The sequence below is a fragment of the Salvia splendens genome, chromosome 6 (genome assembly GCF_004379255.2).
Source record: "Salvia splendens isolate huo1 chromosome 6, SspV2, whole genome shotgun sequence".
Classification (NCBI taxonomy): domain Eukaryota; kingdom Viridiplantae; phylum Streptophyta; class Magnoliopsida; order Lamiales; family Lamiaceae; genus Salvia; species Salvia splendens.
The window spans coordinates 5,918,862-5,940,569 of record NC_056037.1 but is presented as its reverse complement, the minus strand read 5'-3'; the positions used below and the strand labels follow the sequence as shown (position 1 = coordinate 5,940,569).

The following is a 21,708-nucleotide window of genomic DNA, read 5'->3' as shown; positions in this document are numbered from 1 at the left end:
AATATCATTCTCAATTTGAAGTTTTACTGTTCGAAGCAATTGTCGAAAAAGTACACAAATTTTCCAAGAACTTTTACCCCTATAAATTTCACTTTGAAAGAAAAGATTCGTTGACTTAACTGGATATGAATTAATAACATTTTAAGTCTTAAGTATTCAATTTCATTTAATATATTATCTGCACATTACTAGTGTAGTATGGTTGTCAACTTGCTCTTACTGACCGAGAAGTCCCTATGGGCCTATGGCCTATACCAACTCGTTCGCTGTTAAATAGTAGACTACTCTTTGTCTATCTCGTTATTCGCATTTTTCATTTTAGGCTATAAATTTAAGATTAATTTTTAATATAATTAAATTAGAATTTTAAGTGTAACGAGACATAACTTAATAAATGAGCTCTTAACTTAATCTAACATATTAATTAAATACATTAATTCTAACTTAAACTAGAAATAATGTAAGTAGTTTGAGATGAGCCGAAATGAAATAGCGCAAATAACATGGGACAGAGAGAGTAGTATTTCATAGTACTATTATTTTTTATTTGTTTGTCCATTATTAAATATTTCATTTCATTTTTACTAATATTGATATATCTATGTAAGTATGCATAATGCATCGAAAAATCAATTTAGTTCTTAACATTGCATATGTAAAAAAATAAAAAAGGAAAAGAATACTTTAAACAATATTTATTGATGAAAAAAATACTGTAACTTGGAGCAAATTTTGAAGTCTATAACCGTTAAACAATAGTCATTCATACAACATAATCATGTGGCAGCTTTTATACATAGCATTTTGATACACTTAATTAATAATTTAATCATGGGAAAAATAAAAAGAATAATGTTGTCTATTTTTGAAATTTATGTGGTAATGGATGGATGTTAGAAGTTGGGCAGTGTTAGAACCTCGATTGGAGCAAGATCATACAAGAATTTGTAACTCACAAATTGATATGAAAACTATTCAAGAACACGAAGATATAAGTGGTTCAGCGTAAGCCTACGTCCACTGACAGAATGAGAAGGAATTCATTGATGAACAACTATAGATACAATGAAGAAGAACACTCCCATATCGAATACAAACGGGAACTATGAACACTCATTTTCTCTCCCTCAATCTCACTCGAAACACGACCTGGTTTCGAGAGCACATAGCACATATTGCAATTTGTATTCTCTATGATGAAGTTGTTCTCTCTTGCTGATCTCTGCGGCTTGCATCAATATTTATAGGAAGAGTAATCCATGCTCAATGCTTCAAGATCATCAATAACCGATTCTTGATAACTATCAATCGGTTGTAACCGCCGTCAACCGCCAACCGCTATGAACTAACATCAAACGGCTAGTTGCCTTCTCATTGATCAAGTCCTTAATTTGTTGTAGTGTTTTATCAGCTCAAAATATCCTAACAGGCAGCTTAAATGCCAAATGTTGAACCATTGATAGTTTGATACAAAGATAATTAAGACGGCAGCTAACAGCTAGCAGTAGCATACATCTATCTAACCTACATAATTTGCATTAAACACGGCAATATGATTTCCTGATAATTTATTAATTGATTTAAGTAATTCGAAACATAATTTGTATTTTGATTTAAAAAATATTATCAAGCAAATTATGATATGTCTTTTTCGGCATCTCAACGTGAAGCATTTGGCTATGTTATAATCCAAAAATACCCGCAAACCCCAAATATTATATGAAATGATTGAAATAATTAGATATGCGGTACGAATATTTATTGAGGTTAATATAGTCACATTTATTTAGTTTTGGACAGCCAACTGTTTCCTCCCTTCTTTATTACTGTATTACTATTTCGTAAACATACCATTTACGCTTGCTTCAAAACGAGGCGACAAGTGGGCTAAAATTTGTTGAATCCAAAAATGAAATGGGAATAATAATCATATAATCATTATTATTAAATTGAAATAAATTAATGATGTCTATAAATTGAAATAAATTAATTCTTATTAATATACTACCAAATAAGAAAAAAAAAACTATTTTTAAGAGATGAATTATCGTAATGTTTTCCTCACGTGGGCGGTGATTCAAATGACTCTAGCAACGTTACCTATAATTTGTTGTATTTTGTAGAGACACTTTTTCTTAGACAAACTAATCAAAAATCCAATCCCATCTGTTTCACCTAGTTGGTGAACTATCTTCCTCTATAGTTTACACACACCATTTCTCCCAATCATCATATCATATATACACACCCAAATCCCTCTACATTTTCTTGCTTCATTCTTTCTTTCTCTTTCTATTTCTCACCCAACCAAACAAGCTCCATCTCCATGGAAAGCATCGACATGAATGAGGAGAGGCTACTGGCCGAGGTCGACTTCAAGGACTCCTCCGTCGTCATCAAGATCCGCCGCAAGCTGCCGGATTTTCTCCACTCCGTCAAGCTCAAATACGTCAAACTCGGCTACCACGCCTACTCGTGCAGCCTGGCCTCCGCGGTGCTTCTCATCCTGGCTGCGGTGGCCGTGTCGAGCCTCTTGTTGGCCAAGACAACACTCCTTGACACGGCCACCATTTTGCTGGCCGCGGCCGCCCTGGCCTTCCCTCTCGGCATCTACTGGACCAGGCGGCCGCGACCAGTCTATCTCGTGGATTTCGCTTGTTACAAGCCCCACGACGAGCGGAAGCTCTCCGTGGATTCATTACTGAAGATGACGGCAGAGAATGGAGCCCAGAGCAAGATCGCTCATCGCTCTTTGCTGGGGGACGAGACATATTTACCCAGGGGATCACATCTCGTCCCCCTAACCTGTCTATGGCGGAGGCAAGACAGGAGGCGGAGAGCGTCATGTATGGCGGTCTCGACGCCCTTTTCAACAGCACTGCGATCGACCCCAGTGCTGTCGGGATATTGATTGTGAACTGTAGCTTGTTCAACCCAACCCCTTCACTCTCCTCCATGATAATCAACCATTACAAGATGAGGAAAGACATCAAGAGCTTCAACCTCAGGGGGATGGGTTGCAGCGCGGGGCTGATATCGATCGACCTCGCGAAGCACCTCCTCCGGGCTAACCCGGACACGTACGCCATCGTGGTGAGCACTGAGAACATCACCCTCAACTGCTACTTCGGCAACGACCCCTCCATGCTGCTCTGCAGCTGCATCTTCCGGATGGGGGGCGCGGCCATGCTGCTGTCGAACAAGTCCCGAGACAGGCGACGGTCCAAGTACGAGCTCGTCCACACAGTGCGGACGCACAAGGTGGGGGTGTCGCTGGCGCGGGAGCTGATGGCCGTGGCAGGGGACGCGCTGAAGACGAACATCACGACGCTGGTGCTGCCGCTGTCGGAGCAGCTGGCGTTCCTCGTGAGGCTGGTGAAGAGGAAGGTGGCGGGGGCAAGGGAGAGGCCGTACATACCGGACATCAAGAAGGCGTTCGAACACGTGTGCATCCACGCAGGCGGGAGGGCGGTGCTGGACGCCGTGGAGAAGAACCTGCAGCTGACGGAGTGGCACATGGAGCCATCCAGGATGACGCTGCATAGGTTCGGGAACACGTCCAGCAGCTCCCTCTGGTATGAACTTGCCTACACCCGAGTTTCGAGAGGGAATCGAGTGTGGCAGATCGCCTTTGGCTCCGGGTTCAAGTGCAACAGCGCTGTCTGGAGGAAATCCCACCCCAAGAATGCACCACTAATCCATGGTTCGATTGTATCCATAACTACCCTCTCCACATTCCATCTTCCACTTAATCATTAATTCAAGTCATCACGAGATTGATTATATTTAGCAAACAATGCATCTCTTTTAAATTGGCTTCTGCAATATACCCGAACACTACTACTAGTTATACAGCAAACCATAATGCAACATAAATTATAATTTCAACTTGATCTCTCCAAAGTTGAGGATATAATGAACAATCAAATACTAAGAAATTTCAGTTAGGTGTTGATGTTTCTTATTATAAGAATTGAAGAAAAGTAGAAGCATATCTATATAATGAACCACCTGACCTACCTACTCATTTACTTTTCAAACCTATATTTCCCTCACCTCAAGGATATACTAAATGATTTTAATGTGTTAGTATTACCAAAGAAATGAAATTTTTTCAATTTTCAGAATTATACAAAATAGAAAGTGCTTTATTTTAGCCCATGACACTATTATTTTGTCCATGGATAATAACTAGTCGAATGGTCAACCAACATCACACCAAAGGGCAAACTTTTTATATGAACTCAGCAGCAATCTTTTCCCACTCAACAAACGAACAACTTAATTTCCATCTACTACCAACATTGAAGTAGCCCAGGGTTATAACTTATAATCATCTAGCTTATCCAAATACATAATCATCTAGTACGGCCTGTATCGTCTACCACGGTTGCTATCGTCACTGCCATTACCTCCTCCCCGCGCTTGTGCTCCACCACTACCTCCACTACTCCTATCATTTCTGCGTGGTCTCACAGGCTGGGGAATCTGCACACCGGGCTGCTGTCTGCAATATATATAAATTTGTCACGACGCTACACGGTTTCTTCATTCTCATACTACCTATGCCATATATAAGGCAACTTACAGGACATAGCCAATTCGACCATCGGGTAAAACCATTGGCACCATCTGCATTCCTGATGGCATTGGCCCCCTTCCATAAATCATCGGCTGCTGCTAGAAAATGTTCCGGCAAGTTAGAATACACAATTAAAGGAATGAATAGAAACCGAGCAAAAAAGAGAACAGCAACTACCTGTTGAAAACCAGCAGCTCCGCCATATCCAGTAGCTATAGACGCATAAGGATTTACAGGTATACCGCCATATCCTGGATGAGGAATATAGTTTGGAACTTGAGCGTTGTGGGGATTGGCTGCATCAAACTTCCTCTCAGCCTGAGGTTTTGCGAGGACAACTTCCAACACCTGGCCTGCAAGTATATATATAATGATATCATTCTTCGTCCAAATAGTTCAACAAGGAAGTGCACCCTTACTGAAAATAAAGGGCAAGGCATGGCTTTCTTGTTCATCACTATCATAACAATCTTTTTTAACAAGTATGAAATTAATGCACCTAAATGACTTCAACATACATTTGCATTTCCCATCAAATGCATGCCTCATAAGCGCATCAGCCATCAAGTGTCATCAACTGTATATCTAAATGCTAATAGCATATTGCATTTGTCCTAGACAAGAAAGAAAAATGGGAACTAACCATTTATCTCATATTTTTCTGTTTCCTTGACAGCATTAAGGGCACTTGATCTTTCTGCATAGTGTATGAAGCCAAAGTCTCTCTTCCCACCAGCTTTAGCAGGTGGCATAACAACTTTGGTGACTTCCCCATGTTGGTGGAAAATTTCCTTTAATTGTTCGGTTGTTGTATTCTCAGGAATGTTCTTAACATAGAGGGCCTTGACCTACATATAAACATCATAAAAGAAAAAAAAATAACATCAAAACATAAATTGAGTATATGAACATAAGTATCCTGCTCACTAAGTAAAAAAACATAAGCATTTCATAAGCCCATATACACAAGAACAGAGAAAGAGTAACTACTATTGGACCAGTGGATGACAAGACAGTGGCAGTGTCACAAGTCTATTTTCATATTCAAGTGCTTGCCGCTTGGCATGTTGATAAATGTTGCTCTTGCATCAAAATCAGTTTTATGAATAAATGTTACTCACATTTCTAGGAATTAGACAATTAGTCTTGCCGTGACAGATAGCAACCAAATGTAACACATACAACTATGCAAGTTACTCATGATTGGCAAAACTAAGAAACCATTTGCCACAAGGATTATTGTAGAAAATAGATAAATGACAGTAAATTAGCCAGAACAAAATCCATTTCTGCTGTTATTCCAGTAGTTCCAATTCACAACATCTTGTATATTACTCCACAATAAGAAGATAACAGCACAATTTGAAGCAAGCATACATCACCAGAATGTTAATATCCAGCATTTCAAAGAATGAGAGTATCTTAACTACTTCCGGACTATGACACCCAAGAATATCAATATGCACACAGGTAAGGGAAATTTCAGTTTCAAAATCAGACCTGAGCAGAAGCAGCAGAATGATCAGGTGTAATCTTCGGGTCAGCCCAAGTTACAGTTGGCGTGTTGCCATCCAGCTTGAAGCTCGCGGCAGTCATCTTTTGCCTGGAATAATCAGCACAAGCATTGTTGTAATATTCCACAAAGGCAAAACCTCGATTACGACCAGGGTTCAGAGGATCCTGTAGTAATAAAGTGAATAAGGTCAAAACTGATGTACTACTTTGCTGAGAGACAGCTGAACTCATTAACAATAAAATAGCCACTAAGCCACATATACCTTTATTAGTTCAATGTTTTCAGCACCAGGACCTGTCGATTCAATTAATTTTTTGAAATCATCTTCACTCCATGCCTTGGGTACATTGCCTATGAACAACCTGTATTTAGTTTCGGAAAATGAGCATCGCAGCGTCCTACCCTGAAGTGAAGAAAGGGTCGATAACAAAGAAATTTATTTTTGTCACTAACAGACAGAATAACAGAAATAGGAAATAGTTAGCAAAACAAAAGGCTAACTGGCTAACATTGTTCCATTAGAAAAGGAAAACAAAAAGGAATATTTTCTCAATTACCTTGAATTCCTTGTTATGCAATTCTTCAATTGCCTTTTGTGCCTCATCTTTTGTTCTGAAGGCTACAAAAGCAAAGCCCTTGCTTTCACCAGTATCCCTATTCTTCATTACCCTTATCTGCAAAATGATGAAGCTATGATAATAAAGAGAAACAGTATGTGCATAGAGATATCTGTTTGCCACAAACAATTTGCAGGTAAAATTTTCCGCCTTATATCCACTAACCTCAACAATTTCACCAAGGGGTTCGCAGAGTTCCCTCAAGTCTTCCCCTGAAACATCTCGAGAAAGTCCTCCAATGAAAACTTCAGAGCCATGAGGTGGAAGATCAAGAAGTTCAGCATGTTTCTCTTTCTCATCTTCACTAATAGATGCTGAGTTCCCTTTATCTCCCATATCCCCAATGCTAATATCATTTTTATCTGTTCCCGGAGATTGACCTTTCCCACCATCCTCACTTCTAGTATCCTCCTGAGGTTCTTCATCATTTTCTTCACCTTCTCCAGCTCCTTCATCTTCCATGGGTTCTTCATCATCTTCTTCAGTGTAGTTATCATCATCAAAATCAACACGGTCATCCACTTCAGTATTTTCTGCCATGATTCTCTTAGGTTTCAAGTGTTGTCACACAATAAACACAATTTGGAGGCCCGGAATCCACCAGTCGAATCTGCATGCTTACATTGTTATTATGGCAGAAGGGAAAAGAGAAAACCATCTGCAGATTGACATGGGCTGGCAGGCACTTAACCATGACGAATTTGAAAAACATCATTTCGGGTTCTTTAAAATGTGATATGCTAGGTAGCAGGTCATTTCATGTTTTTGGGTAGTAGGAGTATATGGTAAGTTTTAGGTAACTGGAAGTCATGGGTGTCTAACCATCTATTTAGGGTCCACCGGCTAGACACGAAAGTTCTGTTGCCACTAGCCAGATTTCGGAATGTGGGGGAAAAAATGCGTGATTCACAGTCAACAATGTGTCTGGTTATTGTTTCAGTTTAGGGATTATTCTCGGAATGGAACCAACACCAGAAACTGGAAATCCATTGGACTAATTTCCTTTTCAATAACAAGGGGAATGGACTCGAAATCAAGAGCAAATACTCCCACACTAGCTTAAGCCAATAAGGAAACCAAAGATGTGTGTTTGCCCCATCCTATATATTTATTTTTTGGATGCTATGTTATACACTAAGCCAACAAGGCCTTATCCCTTCCCACCTTCTTCCCCAGCAGAAAGAAATCGCCTTCCCCCCCCCCCCCCCAAAAAAAAAAAATCCAAATAATTTAGGTAAATCACATAGGCCCTCATTAAATTGAAAATAAAGAGCTCTCAAATCAAAACGCCGACAGCTAGCTCCAAATAGCAAAGAATTTCAACTCAACAAGAATCAAAAGCAAGCGGCTTTGAAGAGGGGGATGCATATGTAAATATAAGATTCAGCGAATCAAGGGATGTATGTATGTGTATGTGTTTGTGTTTGTGTTTGTGTTTATGTATGTGAGAGTAAACAAGTATTGGAAGAAAGCAGGAGGAGATTTGAGTAAGACTGCATACCAAAAAAAATTCCTTTTGATTTCATTTCCCTTTACCTTTTCTCTCTCTGTGGAGTGTGAGATCTATCCGATCAAATTGCGAGAGAGAGAGAGAGGCCGTCTTCCCTTTTTTTATATGCTTCTGACCTAATTTTTTGTAATTTCCCTTCTCATCGAGGGATACCTTTGTCTTTTTTTAAAAAATAGTAGTATGTCCAAATAAATCATACCGGAGTTTCAGACGCAGACGATGACGATGATCTCATTCTCACCTGACAAGTTGTTTACTAGAAACTCACAGAAAGTAGAAATTCAAACCAAGTAAAATACTGGTGATGGAGCATTGGATGTGGATCTCGACTCGCTTCTTCAAGGGTTTTTTCTTCTTTAGTTCTAGAGTACATTAATCATTCCTCGTTTGTACTGCGTTTTTTTTTTGTTCCGGATTTGGGAGAGACGCATGACCCTCATGCGTCTCTTTTTAATGAGACGCATGACTGTCATGCGTCTTTTATAGAGACGCATGAGGATCATGCGTCTCTCATTTTTTTCCGTTTTATTTTGACGACGCATGAGAGTCATGCGTCTTAAAGACAGACGCATGACGCTCATGCGTCTTTTATTTTTTTAAAATTTGACTGAAGACGCATGAGCATCATGCGTCTTAGAGAGAGACGCATGAGCGTCATGCGTCTCTACTTCGAATTAAACCAGCGGCGAAGGCAGTAGCTCCTCACTTACGAACGCAGACAGCAAACACTCACGGATACGGCGATTTCTTCCTAGATTCGGCGAAAGAAGACGATTTCGACTTGTTTTCCGGTAAGTTTCGTTCAATCATTCTACTTGTTCGCCAAAATGTCAGATCAACCAAAGCTCTTATTGGCAACTCTCTTACACCTCTCAGTACGTTGTTGTAGCTCTCTGACATGTTTGTCGAGGGCACCCCCCATCTCAGTTCATCATCGTAGCAAAGAGACCAGTTCTCTTTTTTGGCTTTGTTGAGCTCGTGTATCGCAATAAGACTTTCCTCCCGTAGTGCACGTCGCCTTCTCACGTACTTGCGTACTTGTGTTGTGACACCCAATGCCCATATCATGCCTTTTGCTTTTCCTCCCTTACCCTTTAGTTTTGTCAAGATATTTTTCCTCACATGGATCAAACAAAATTTGTGGTGACATATCGGCGGCTTTTTCCATTCATCTGAACGCATAGCCTTGAGGATTCCTTTGTGCCTATCCGAAATGATGCATACCTCCCTTTCGTACTTCACCACATGAATTCTGACATGATCCAAAAACCACTCCCAGCTGTCGCCAGTTTCTTCATCAACAATAGCATATGCAATAGGCAGACATTTCTTGTTTGCATCAACACCACAAGCAACAAGCAGCTTACCTTTAAATCTTCCTCGGAGGTGAGTTCCGTCTATTGTCAAAACTGGTTGGCACTCCTGGAAAGCATGTATAGCAGGCCCAAGTGCCCAGAACACGTAATAGAAGACTTTAGTACGGCCCTGGCTCAACAACTCGTTATGCCTCCACTCAACAATGGTGCCTGGATTCCTATACTGCAGTTCAAGCATGTAGCTTGGCAAATCCCTAAATGACTCCTCCCATCCACCAAATACAATCTCTAAAGCCCTCCTCCGTGCATACCATGCCTTCTTATAACTGACTACCACATGAAATTTGTCATGAACAAAATTTCTTACGGCGGCGGCACTAAACTCGGCATTTTTAGCAACTGATGGCGAATACACAAAGCAATCATTGGTGATGAAAAGTTAGCATGTCCTCTATCATTACGATGACCTTCACAACTATGGCGTCCCCGCCACTTCCTAATCTCCCACATATCATCATGGGCCATGTGTGTAACAGACACTTCCCACCGACATTCATTCGCTTTGTCAGCGTCGGTCTCGCTGATAATAGCTGTCCCATCTTCTGTCCTCCCATTTGGATATTTGCACACGGCATGCCACCTTAATTTACTCTCAACCACCCTAAATTGCCGGTGTTGCCTCAGACTCCACATAGTAATAGCAGTCTTCACATGCAGCTTGCTATCAAATTTTGTTCCACCATTAATCCGATATGGGTGTTCTTCATCCCAGTACATGGTACTGCGTTCATTACCAACTTCAGGTACCTCAGTACGACCACTTGGCAGTTTGCGAAAATATTTCAACCCAGTGTGAACATATTCTGGAAGTGGTTGTTCACCTTGTACGACGGGTTTATACACTACCTCCTCATCACTAGAGTCAGCACCGGAATCATCACTTAAAATATCATCAGACGATGATGACGACAATTCTGGATCTGCAAGGTCTCCTCGTACAACATCAACATCAGCATGTTCTTGTACATTCTCTTGAGTATTCAATCCAACATCTGCAACGTCTGTTTGCTCATTCATACCGCAGTCGATGCTCATAGGTTCAAACCTCGTAGATGAACCAACACCATGATCAACAATTGGTGGGATTAAGGCATTTCCAACAGACGAATACTCAACAAATAATTCAATATGCCGAGTAGAATTTAGAGCCGCATTGAACATATAAAACACACTTTGATCACTGTCAACCGCAGTACATACATAACTCGTACCGGTACCCAAGAAACAATGCCTCCAAGATATTTCGATGAAGTGTTGGTTGGAATCTATTCTTATCTTAGCACATATCATTCCTACTAATTCAGATAATGAAACACATGAATCCAATACGATGGAAGCTCTCGCACGAGGAGGATCATAACAAATGCCCACATGAGGAAGTTGATATATTCTACCACCCCAATATAAACTCACGAATACTTGCATGATTTCTGCAAAAATAAATATACAAACCAACAACAATTAAAGATAAATTTTTTCAATAAACCCTAAAATAGTAAGTTTACATAAATTTTTCAAAACCCCTACTAATATGCAAATAAACAACAAATAAGGGAGCAGTGTTGAAAGATTGAAGGAAACTTACCGAAATATGACGGGAATCGCCAAGAAATCGCCAAGGAAATCGCAACCTTTGCTGTCTGCGTGCGTGAATGAGGAACTACTGCCTTCGCCGCTGGTTTAATTCGAAGTAGAGACGCATGACGCTCATGCGTCTCTCTCTAAGACGCATGAGCATCATGCGTCTTCAGTCAAATTTTAAAAAAATAAAAGACGCATGAGCGTCATGCGTCTGTCTTTAAGACGTATGACTCTCATGCGTCGTCAAAATAAAACGGAAAAAAATGAGAGACGCATGACCCTCATGCGTCTCTATAAAAGACGCATGACAGTCATGCGTCTCATTAAAAAGAGACGCATGAGGGTCATGCGTCTCTCCCAAATCCGGAACAAAAAAAAAAGCAGTACAAACGAGGAATGATTAATGTACTCTAGAACTAAAGAAGAAAAAACCCCTTCTTCAATCGCGCGGCGCCGACAAAGAAGATGGTCACCGCCGCACCCTCGACCAAATTCTTCTCTCTCCTTCTTCCCCTTCTGTTCATCTCAACCAATTGTTGAGCTAGGTTGAGAGATCACGGAATATCGCATTCACATTGCCATTCCATTCCTCTGGTTGACTAGCATAGCCATAAATAATGCCAAATGAGTATAATTCGTTGTAGTTACTCACAGATTTATACTTTATAGATTAGACCAGATGACATAATATCGTGTCGACTTATATTGCCTACTAAATGGTGTAAACAAATGCGCTTTCAGATGACGTCCCTTGGTTTGCAAGGAGATAGATCTCATGTCCCTTTAACTTCCATGTGCTTCAATCAGCATGGAGATATGCTCTTTGCAGGATATGGTGATGGTCATTACACTGTTTGGGATGTGCACAAGGCCTCAGCACCTAAGGTTATCACTGAACATAGAGCTCCAGTAGTTAACGTGCTATTATCTGTGCCAAGATACTCAAGTTAATCGTCAATTTCATGTGGTTAGTGGTGACAGCAAAGGTGTGGTCAAGTTGATTTGGTTTTCCGTGGTTCCATGGCTCAATAGGATGTGTTATACAAAATCTATGGTAAATATGGGGAAACAATGTCAGCTTTCCCAGAACTGAATTTGAGTCAATGTTTCAGAAACTTTTAGATGAAACTACTAGCAGAGTAGTATGTGCTTCTCCACTGCTATACAACAAAGGATATGGAGGTGCAACGCTTTCTTCGCAGAGTAGCTTCACTGTTTCGACTAGTAGTATAAGTAGCATGATGGGTGGCATGGTTGACAAAGGTGTTGTCATATTTATCACGCATCAGTGTGCTCTTGTGGTAATGTTCGTAGGGAGGCTGCATTCCTCAGTGATTTATTGTTCCTTATACTATTACTCTTGAGTGTATGCTTGCATTTTTTGTTTCTCTGAATCTCGTGGATTGAATATTCCCCGAAGACAAAAGTCATTCTCACTGTGGAAGTATACGCTCAAATTCCCAAAACCCGATGGCAATAGGGAGGGCTATATGCCATATGTTGCATGGAGACGTATATCCCAATCTCTCAGTTCATCCTCTGGTATGTGTGAATGAAGTTTGTTAATTTCCAGCAATTGCTGTTTTCTGCAAATTTTAGTTTGATTTTTTGTTCCAGAAAATGCTCTTGTTTAAGCGTCAGACAAAGCTTCATTGCTTGGGACCAGAAGTTGAGGTTGCTAAGCTATTAAAATCAGAGTTGGAAGTGCTAGAAAAGTGGACTCTTGAAAATGCAGCTGTCGGCTTGGCATAAAAATTATCATTCTCACCACCTTGCCTGAAGCCTAATTTGCATTACAGTAGGTAAATATACATATGTCACAGATGCTGGCCATCCTCACCTCTGTTTGTAAGTTAAAGATGGAAATTTGATCCACCAGACTAGCTTTTCTGTGGATGACTTTTGAGGGGATAATTATTTGATTTCTCGTCATATATATTTTACTGGGAACCCTGAGAAAGCTTATCACAACAGTATTGATGCTAGGGGTGCTACTAATACTATATGCATACTTGGACAGGAGCATCTCATTGCATCTCGCCTTCTCTCATAGAAGGAACTAATTGAAGTACTGCGAACTGGATTGGTTCCTTAAACATGGCGATGGCACTTTATGATGGCCAATCATTCGGTCTTGTAGATATTCCCAAAAACTTGGATGACTTGCAAAGAACTATTATGCCTTTTCTTTCGGAGTTACTTCAGGCATATGTTAATGTTAGTGAGTATTTTCATACTTATCTTTTGCTTGTTACAGCCAAAATACAAAGGTGGACCAGTCCGATGAGATTAAGGAGCAATACATACGTGTTGGTGGTGTTGCTGTTGAATTTTGTGTGCATATCAGGATAACTGACATCCTGTTTGATGATATCATGAGTAAATTTGATGAGGCAAAGTTCTTTTTCTTTAAAATTTGGATTTGCGGTTCAGTTTTATTGGTTGTATTTTTATTCTCTCAAAATTTGAATATTTAGATCGATTTAAGTTTGACAAAAATTCAATCTGAAATACAAATCAACCTTATAAAGATTGAACTTGAGTTCAATGTGATGTGAATATCATCATCCAATCTTACAACTAGATTAGCGAAGGATCAATCTTAATGTCTGGTGGTGGTGGTGGTTATTTTCTTTAGGATTTCATCAACAAAAGTATTATTTCATCCTGTTAAGGGAAGACAACCTACGCCATCCAGACACACCAACCAGGATACATAAATTTGCTAGAAAACAACTAATGATGCTTATTACACATTTTCAAATGAAAAAGACCAAATAACCTCAATACATCCATTATAAACCAAAAAAAAGGCAAAGTAGAAGAAATGCTGAGATTGTAAATCAAAAGATCAGCGAGGAATGATAAACAAAAAGTGTAGGAGGTTACAACTTAAGAGCAGCTATAGCTTCAGGTTTAAAATCAACTCTGAGACCCAATACTCTTCTCACCTCAGCAGGAGTCAGTCTCCAAGTCATGGGCCCTGAGTTTTCTCCCCAGAAATCCAAAATCTCAGACACCTTCTCCAAGTTTAGAATAGTAGCCATCTGCGTTAGCCGCGAAAACTTGTCTCTGACAGTCCTCTGTGTCATACTGGAGAAATGACTTACCAGTGTCCTGGCATCTCTATCAAGCTGAAGACCACCAAGTTGGCTGAATCGTTTTTGCATCATGATCACTTCAAGCCTTTTCACAATGAAATCAATTACAAGATGCAAAAATGTGTCATAATTTGTGGCTGTCATCAATGGCTGAAGCCATGCCACATTGATCTCAACAGCGTGAAGGAGCCTTTGCACCCATGGATCATTTACTTCATTGTCAGCATATTCTGCTTCAGAAAGCTCAAAGCTGATAGTTGCCACGCTATCTAAAACTGGCCGAATTCGAGGAGTCACAGTGGCCACGAGCTGCTCCATTCCAAGATTCAAAGCCTTCTTAAAGCTATTGCTCATTTCTATCAGTTCAGATAAGCAAGATTTTACTCTCTCTCTATCAGCTGGTGCGGGGAATACCTGCAGCGACCAGCAGGATTTAGTCAGAATTATGAACTAATATAAGAAGCAAGCGAGAAGAGAGCATAAGATAGTCGAGAAAACAGCATCCAGCAAGATTGTTGCACTCCTACAGTTAACAACTAGCTTTTGGAAAAAAATCAGGTGGTAGGTATCCTTGTAAGAGCATCTATACCTTAGAAACTTTACAAAATTCAAAACTAGTCATAGAAATTATACATATATACTAAACTAATTACCAACAATCAATATTTTCTCAGTGAAATAAAGGTTGTGCTTTATAGGATACAGTGGCAACATGGTTATTGAAGATCTACACGAAAAACAACATAAACATTGACTACTTGCATCATCTATTTACCAAAAAACATGAAGATATTACCATGTTCCTATCATTACCACAACATATAACAAGTTGACCATCAATTAAAGCATTAAGATCATATTGAGGCAAGTAGAAAATCTCATAGATGCTTATATAAGATTGAACACAGTAGCATCAAGGCATAGAATTACATCATCTCCAATTGACTTCAGCTCAAGCTAAACACTTGGAACACAAAACCAAATCCGTACCATCACACAAATTATAATATTAGTGGCAGAGGAAGAAAGCAGAAATGCTACTACTACTTTAACACATACCTCTAGACATTGCTCTTCAATCTCATGGCGAAGTTTCAAAGCATACTCACTACTAACATCCAAGTTGTTCAAGGTTGTTGCAATCTCTGTTCCAGTCTTCTGCACTCCAACACCACCCAAAAACAGCTTCGCTCCAAGATTAGGCTCCCTCATCTTTTGCTGCAAAGCTTCACTATATTCATTCCCCAATAAACTCACAGCACTACTGAGCACTGCAATAACTGAGCTAATATTGGAGGTGGAAATTGCCCTACGGCAGCAACTCTGCAGCACATAAAACACATCATCCACCATCGATGTGGTGAGACTGTCAGGCACAGGCTCATCTATCTGGATGGCTTTCCTCACATTCTCCACCATAAAGAACCCCTCCAAAATGACGTAATAGCCGGTAGTGTCCTGAGAAACTTTGCTGAAATTCCCACTCCTAAAAGCCTTGGTGGCTTGGGGCCCTAATTCCGGATCCACAGAGGTCAAGCTCCTTATTTTGGAAACCATATACTCGGTGTAATCCTCTCCCAACTGTGTCAAGGAGAGTATCTCCTCTAGGTATAGCTCAATTTCTCTAGGGTCTGGACCCTCCGCATGAACAGACAGCAAATTACTCTTGTATGAATTAATCTCAGAGGTCAATTTTGCCAATTTCCGATAATCCATGAATTTTTTCAAGATATTAGAACCCCTTGAATCACATTCCTCTTGTAGCTCGCAAATGGCATAAACAATGCCATCCTCGCCACATAAATTCCTCAAAATCTCATCATTTTCCTCAATAGCCAACACAATGTCTTTGAATAAATTTGTCAAACACGGCACGAAACTCACCTGGGTGTTGCTATTCGATTGCTCAATCTGTTCCAATAACTGCTCGAATTCCTCCTTGGATCTGGAAGAAATGACCTTCTTGAGATAACTTACATAGACCTGCAGTCCTTCCTCTTCAAGGGCAAGAGGCTTGAAGAGCTTGATGAAGCGGAGGATGGTGGGATGATCACGCTGATCCACCGCCGCGGAGAGCCTCTTCTTCACAATGCCTTCCAGCTGCTTCTTGTAGGAAAGGAGCTGCTGGCGCTGATCCGCGGCGGAGGAGTCTTTGAATTTGGAATCGATCTGGAGGAATGTCTGAATGTAAGAGGCGCCAGATTCGAAATCCTCAGCGAGGAGAGATTTGAGGACGCCGTCGAGGCAATTGGAGCGATCGACGATGGCGTCGATGCGGAGGAGGGTGTCCTGCACGCGCGATTGGGCGAGATCGAGGTGGCGGACCTTGGCAGAGACCTGATCGGCGAGGGAGGAGGTGGAAGAGATGTTGGAGAGCATGTAGGAGGAGTCGCCCTTGACGATCTCCAAAACGTCGGCGGATTTGTGGAGGTTGGAAAGCTGGCGATCCAAATCGGATCGCTGGGAGAGTAAGCTCTCGAGCTCCAGATCTAGGCCGCGCTGGTAGGCGATGCATTCATGGAGGAAACGAGTCATGGCGCCGACATCGGTGAGTTTGCGGACGTGATCCAGCGCCTCTGCCATCCCAAATTGCAGAGACGAGGAGGAATTTGCCGTCGCAACGTCGCCGTCGGCTTCGCTTCGCGGTGACATCGCCATCGGAGCTCAATTTCCTCCACAGTCCAAAACCCCTAAATCTAATCAATAATTTTCAATATAACTCCTACTCTTTCGCCACTCCTAATGCACCATTTCTACTAGATTTTGCTGTGAGATTGAAATACCCAATCTTATTACTGTGTTTTTCGTTTCTGAAAAATATTGGTTTTAATTTTTTTTTACTTAGCATTTTAATAATTTTTATTCCTTGCAAAGCATACAAGTTCCAATTTTAAGCTAAAATTGGACCAAATTGCCCAAATTAATTGCACGCCTAACTACAAATTTTGGGGGCAATTTGGTTAAACACATTTTTAATGGAACATTTTAGTGGTTTATCTAAATCATACAAAATGTTTCATTCGTGTTTCAAATTAGTACATTCCGTTATTTTTGTTTAAACGATGTTAACTTTTACTTATGTATCGCACAAACCATAAAATAAAATGAAATTTTTTGTACCAATATGAAACAATGGAATAAATTTTGTACTTCATATATACAAAGAGTTAAAAGCATCCATATAAAAATAACGGAATGTAGTAAATTGATACATGAATGAAACTTTTTATACGATTTATATAGACATCAACTTTTTGTACCAATATGAAATAAAAATGAAACATTTTGTATAAGTTACGTATTTATCCCATTATTTAAGCTACAATTGAAGTGTTTGATATATTTATATAAGTAGGAGTATATTACATTGATAAAGCAAAATGAGTATTTACATTAAGGTGGTATATTTAGTATCTTAAAAAAGATAAAAGTGTACTATAAGTGATAAGTTAAAATGAGTATTTACATTAAGGTGGTATGTTTAGTATGTTAAAAAAGATAAAAGTGTAGTATAAGTTTATTTTTGAGAAAAATAAACTCTAACATAACCTCTAGTAATTACAACTAAACATGGTAATCGAAAAACTATTTAAATTATTATTATTTTCAAGGTTAGTTGACTCGAAAAACTATTTAAATTATTATTATTTTCAAGGTTAGTTGACTCGTCGAAGATCAATTTTATATTTCGGTAATTGAAAATGGAGTCTAATTAGTTTCAATTGCAAAAAAATCTAGATTGGGTGTTTAAATGCAACTTTCAAAAAACAATCGCATGTCTATAAAACATCAAGACACATTTTTCTTTCAAAATAGATTTGTATTCATTTGTGTATCAAAATAATAATAACAATAAATTTTATTACTACTTGAGTACATCCGCAGGATTTAATTTTACTCATCTATTGGATAAATCACTATTTTCATCATTATTATGGAGTACAAATATATATTTAAATTTTTGATTCCCACTTTCGTTAAAAACCATTGATTCTGATATTTATGTAGGGACCTGATATACTTTATCAATAACAACACATAAAATGGCTATCCTTTAAAATGGCCACCTATCAATCCAACATTATCCATAAGATTGCTATATTTGTTTTTTGATAGAGAGAAAAAGGCAACAAAGAAGAGAGCAGCTGCTGAATTTGTGTTAGAAGAAATGGCCTCAACAACAACATGCACCCGCACCCCCCTCTCTCTCTCTTCTTCATCCAAGGCTCCTCGTCTTCAGCCACCACCTTCCGGCGCCGCCCTCAGCATTCCAACTCCTCCTCCACTGCCTCACCTCGCCCAGACTACTACGTCTAATTGTCTGTATTCTTATCATATTTTATCTTACTATCTTTTTTTTATCAAAGTTAATTAATTATTCATAAATTCGTACAACAGCTAGGAACATTGGCCGGAATGTGGCGGCCATGGCTACGGGAGAGGTGTCCGCGGCTGAAGTGGTTAACGTTGCCACCATTGAGACCCCTGAAATAATTACCAAAATTCAACAAGCAGTAACAACTTCATTTCCATATATATATATATACATATTTTACCTTTAATAGATTAATTACATATATATGTTTGATATACATAACATACTTGTAGTGGGAGAAAGTTGAAGACAAGTACGCCGTTACTTCTCTTGCAGTGGCCGGAGGAGTTGGACTCGTTGCCTGTGCCGGAGCCATCTCCGTAAGCATATACTTTCTCTGTCTAGCTTTTAAAAATACTAACCTTTGAAACCACTCAGATTTTTAATGCACGAGAGATTAATATAAAAATGATTAAAGTATGATATGGAGAATGAAAAAAGTTTTCTATATTAAAATTTTTTATCAACTGACCAAAAGGGAAATAGTTAATTGTTAGTACTACTACTAAAGGGCAAAAAGTATATTCTATATAAATGCAGTATTCCCTCAATCCGTCATTAGGTATCTCATTTCTTGACGGCACAGATTTTAAAAAATATTAAGAAAAGTAGACGGAAAAAAGTTAATGGAATAAGGGTCTCATTTATATATATTAGTTTTAAATGAAATGTGTTGATATGGGTTAGTGGAAGGTGAGACCCTATTATCATTTATGGTAAAGGTGAACCAAGACTCTTATTTGTGGACGGACTAAAATGACTGAACAAAAAGTGACAAATTTTAAGGGACAAATGGAAATGGAAATAAGTGACAAATTTTAAGAGATGGGTGAAGTACTTTTTTTTCTAGAGATGGAAACTCTATTGTAGTCACAAGACATAAGTAATTCGCAATCATATAAATATGATAGAACTAGTAGACATGTTTTACTTTAATACTCCTGCTTGGTGTGAAGTTGACAATTCAGTGTTATTTTTACATTGTTACACTAATTTGTTCGCATAAAGGCATTAATATTATAATCCAAGGAATATTATTATGTAGTGCGTGGAAAGAATTTCCATTTGCTATACAAGGAATTCTAGAATGTTCCTTCCATTAACTCTATTTTCTAAAGTGATATTGCATGTTTAATATATTTATGCCCTCTGTTAATTTGCAAGGCTATTGACAAGCTTCCATTTGTACCTGGACTTCTCGAGCTCGTAGGAATTGGATATACTGGCGTAAGTTCTTTTTATCCATTTACTTATATACTCTATATGCTGTTACAAATTAATCTATTTATTGATGCATCGCATTATTAATTTTGGTGCAGTATTTTGCATATAAAAATCTGGCCTCGAAACCAAGCAGGTCTTATTTCTTTCTCATATCCTAATTTGGATTACATTAAAGAAAATGCTTTTTGACTGACTGTAGATTAAATTTTCAGGGACGCTCTGATTCAGAAAATAAAAAATACATACAATGATATAATTGGGAGCAGCTGAGACCAAAATACTGCAGCTACCTATGTAACATACTCGGTGTACATTTTATTACTCGCCTGTATAATTGTTTTTTTTTCTTTTCTAATTTTAATAATAATGGGAACATTGTTATTTAAACCATAAATAAATACACTTTTGATCAATTTCATAGTAACTTTTAAAAGTAGTGAATAAGATTATAAGTTTTGTCCCATATGATAAAAATTATGATTAAATTTAATGAACCCTTCCATATTTCCAAGATATGCTGCAAATATGCAGTGTTTGATCCCTATTTTAACACAATTAAAAAAGGTAGTGTGGATCTAACTATAAAAACTAGACTAAAAAAATTAGGTGGGGAGATTAGAAAAGGAAAGAAAGGTGTATAAAGGGAGGAACCTTCCTTAGGACATAAGATCACTCACAACAAGATGAGTGCAACCTTTGATTATTTTTACCAAAACAAGCACTCCATTGGGCCCACTCACATGAGGGCATACAAACTATAGGTGTATATTTTTACTTTCATAATCTAAAAGATGAAATCAAGCAACTTAGGAATTGGATAAAATCTCACAAAGGATATATTCCATAGGAGTTTTTAACATTTAACAATAGGGTTTAAAGTCTCACAAATGAGTATATAGGTGAGGCTGGAAAATGGATAAAATCAGCCAAAATAGTGCCCGCGCCCGACCCGGGCGTTCAGAGAGTGGCAAATCACCCGACCAAAGTGAACTTTCTGCCCAACTTGTCAAAACCGTGCGAAGTCTCTGGACTCGTCCTCTCTTCTGCACAGCTTTAGTAAATCGGCCATAACTCTCTTTAAAGTCGGACTCCAATTGAGGCGTGCAAGATACTGTTAGGGATATTTACTCAAATGTGAACAATAGGATATCCTGAAAGGCGTGAAACACTTTCAGATCAAATCAATTTGGTGGTTCTACCAATATTTGATCGGATACAATTCAGGTTTAGAAGTTTCGTATGTTGATTCTGCGATCCCCACTTTGAACCGAAAATGATCAATAAGAAGAGGCCTGAAACGAAACGTCGCGTCTTTTCACGAAACGTTGCGTCTCTTCGTTTCTTAACCGATTTTAACTGTTTTTTCAAAGGGTTTCAAAAATTGTAAATTAGTCCTTCGACTATCAGAAATTATATTTCCGGATGAATTTTCTATACAGCTCGATCCCAGCCAGGGGCTCTGCCTCTTGGACCCCGCTACTCGGGGGTGCTGCCCCCGAACCCCCGTCTAATCATAATGAATTCAAACAAGCGTGCACTCCACACTTTCCAAACTTGTATGATGTCTCATTATAACAATATTGATCAATCAAGTTAATCCAATTACACTAAAATAACCAACAGATACTTAGGCGAAACTCTTTCGAAGACGAAGACAATGGTTGTCGTTAAAGAGCGTGTGGAAGTCATCACGATAAGCCGATTATCCTTATAATCCAGGTGCGGCTGAAACCTTTGACGCATGGCTCCCAATCCCAAATCCCATGATCATATGATCATATCATATTGTGATTGTATATATACGGCAATTGTCTTTCCACAGTATC

At 39.0% G+C, this 21,708-nt stretch overlaps 3 protein-coding genes and 1 pseudogene across 6 annotated transcripts; 2 read left to right on the top strand and 2 right to left on the bottom strand.

The window, feature by feature from the left end:
• The first annotated feature begins 2,227 nt into the window (after positions 1 to 2,227).
• LOC121808613 lies at positions 2,228 to 4,061 on the top strand (annotated as a pseudogene).
• A 31-nt stretch (positions 4,062 to 4,092) lies between these two features.
• On the bottom strand, positions 4,093 to 8,474 carry LOC121808612 (heterogeneous nuclear ribonucleoprotein Q-like). Of its 4 annotated transcripts, none has more exons than XM_042209180.1 (9): positions 8,217 to 8,474; positions 6,881 to 7,325; positions 6,656 to 6,772; positions 6,361 to 6,501; positions 6,083 to 6,262; positions 5,226 to 5,430; positions 4,760 to 4,935; positions 4,589 to 4,680; positions 4,093 to 4,507 (listed from the first exon to the last, which is right to left on the bottom strand). In XM_042209180.1, exons 2-9 carry the CDS (start codon positions 7,253 to 7,255, stop codon positions 4,363 to 4,365), a joined length of 1,431 nt encoding a protein of 476 aa, XP_042065114.1. In that variant the 5' UTR covers positions 7,256 to 7,325; positions 8,217 to 8,474; the 3' UTR covers positions 4,093 to 4,362. The 4 variants fall into 4 exon arrangements, with proteins under 4 accessions (XP_042065114.1, XP_042065113.1, XP_042065117.1 ...); XM_042209179.1 differs by having other exon boundaries at positions 8,252 to 8,474; XM_042209183.1 differs by having other exon boundaries at positions 4,589 to 4,674; positions 8,252 to 8,474.
• A 5,407-nt stretch (positions 8,475 to 13,881) lies between these two features.
• Positions 13,882 to 17,100, bottom strand: LOC121809736 (conserved oligomeric Golgi complex subunit 4-like). Its single transcript, XM_042210509.1, has 2 exons — positions 15,343 to 17,100; positions 13,882 to 14,697 (listed from the first exon to the last, which is right to left on the bottom strand). Exons 1-2 carry the CDS (start codon positions 16,939 to 16,941, stop codon positions 14,068 to 14,070), a joined length of 2,229 nt encoding a protein of 742 aa, XP_042066443.1. The 5' UTR covers positions 16,942 to 17,100; the 3' UTR covers positions 13,882 to 14,067.
• A 1,256-nt stretch (positions 17,101 to 18,356) lies between these two features.
• Positions 18,357 to 20,295, top strand: LOC121806802 (protein CURVATURE THYLAKOID 1B, chloroplastic-like). The gene is made up of 6 exons (XM_042206956.1): positions 18,357 to 18,602; positions 18,682 to 18,797; positions 18,892 to 18,978; positions 19,823 to 19,885; positions 19,978 to 20,015; positions 20,095 to 20,295. The coding sequence occupies exons 1-6, from the start codon at positions 18,452 to 18,454 to the stop codon at positions 20,150 to 20,152; spliced, it is 513 nt and encodes a 170-aa protein (XP_042062890.1). The 5' UTR covers positions 18,357 to 18,451; the 3' UTR covers positions 20,153 to 20,295.
• The last annotated feature ends 1,413 nt before the right edge of the window (positions 20,296 to 21,708 follow it).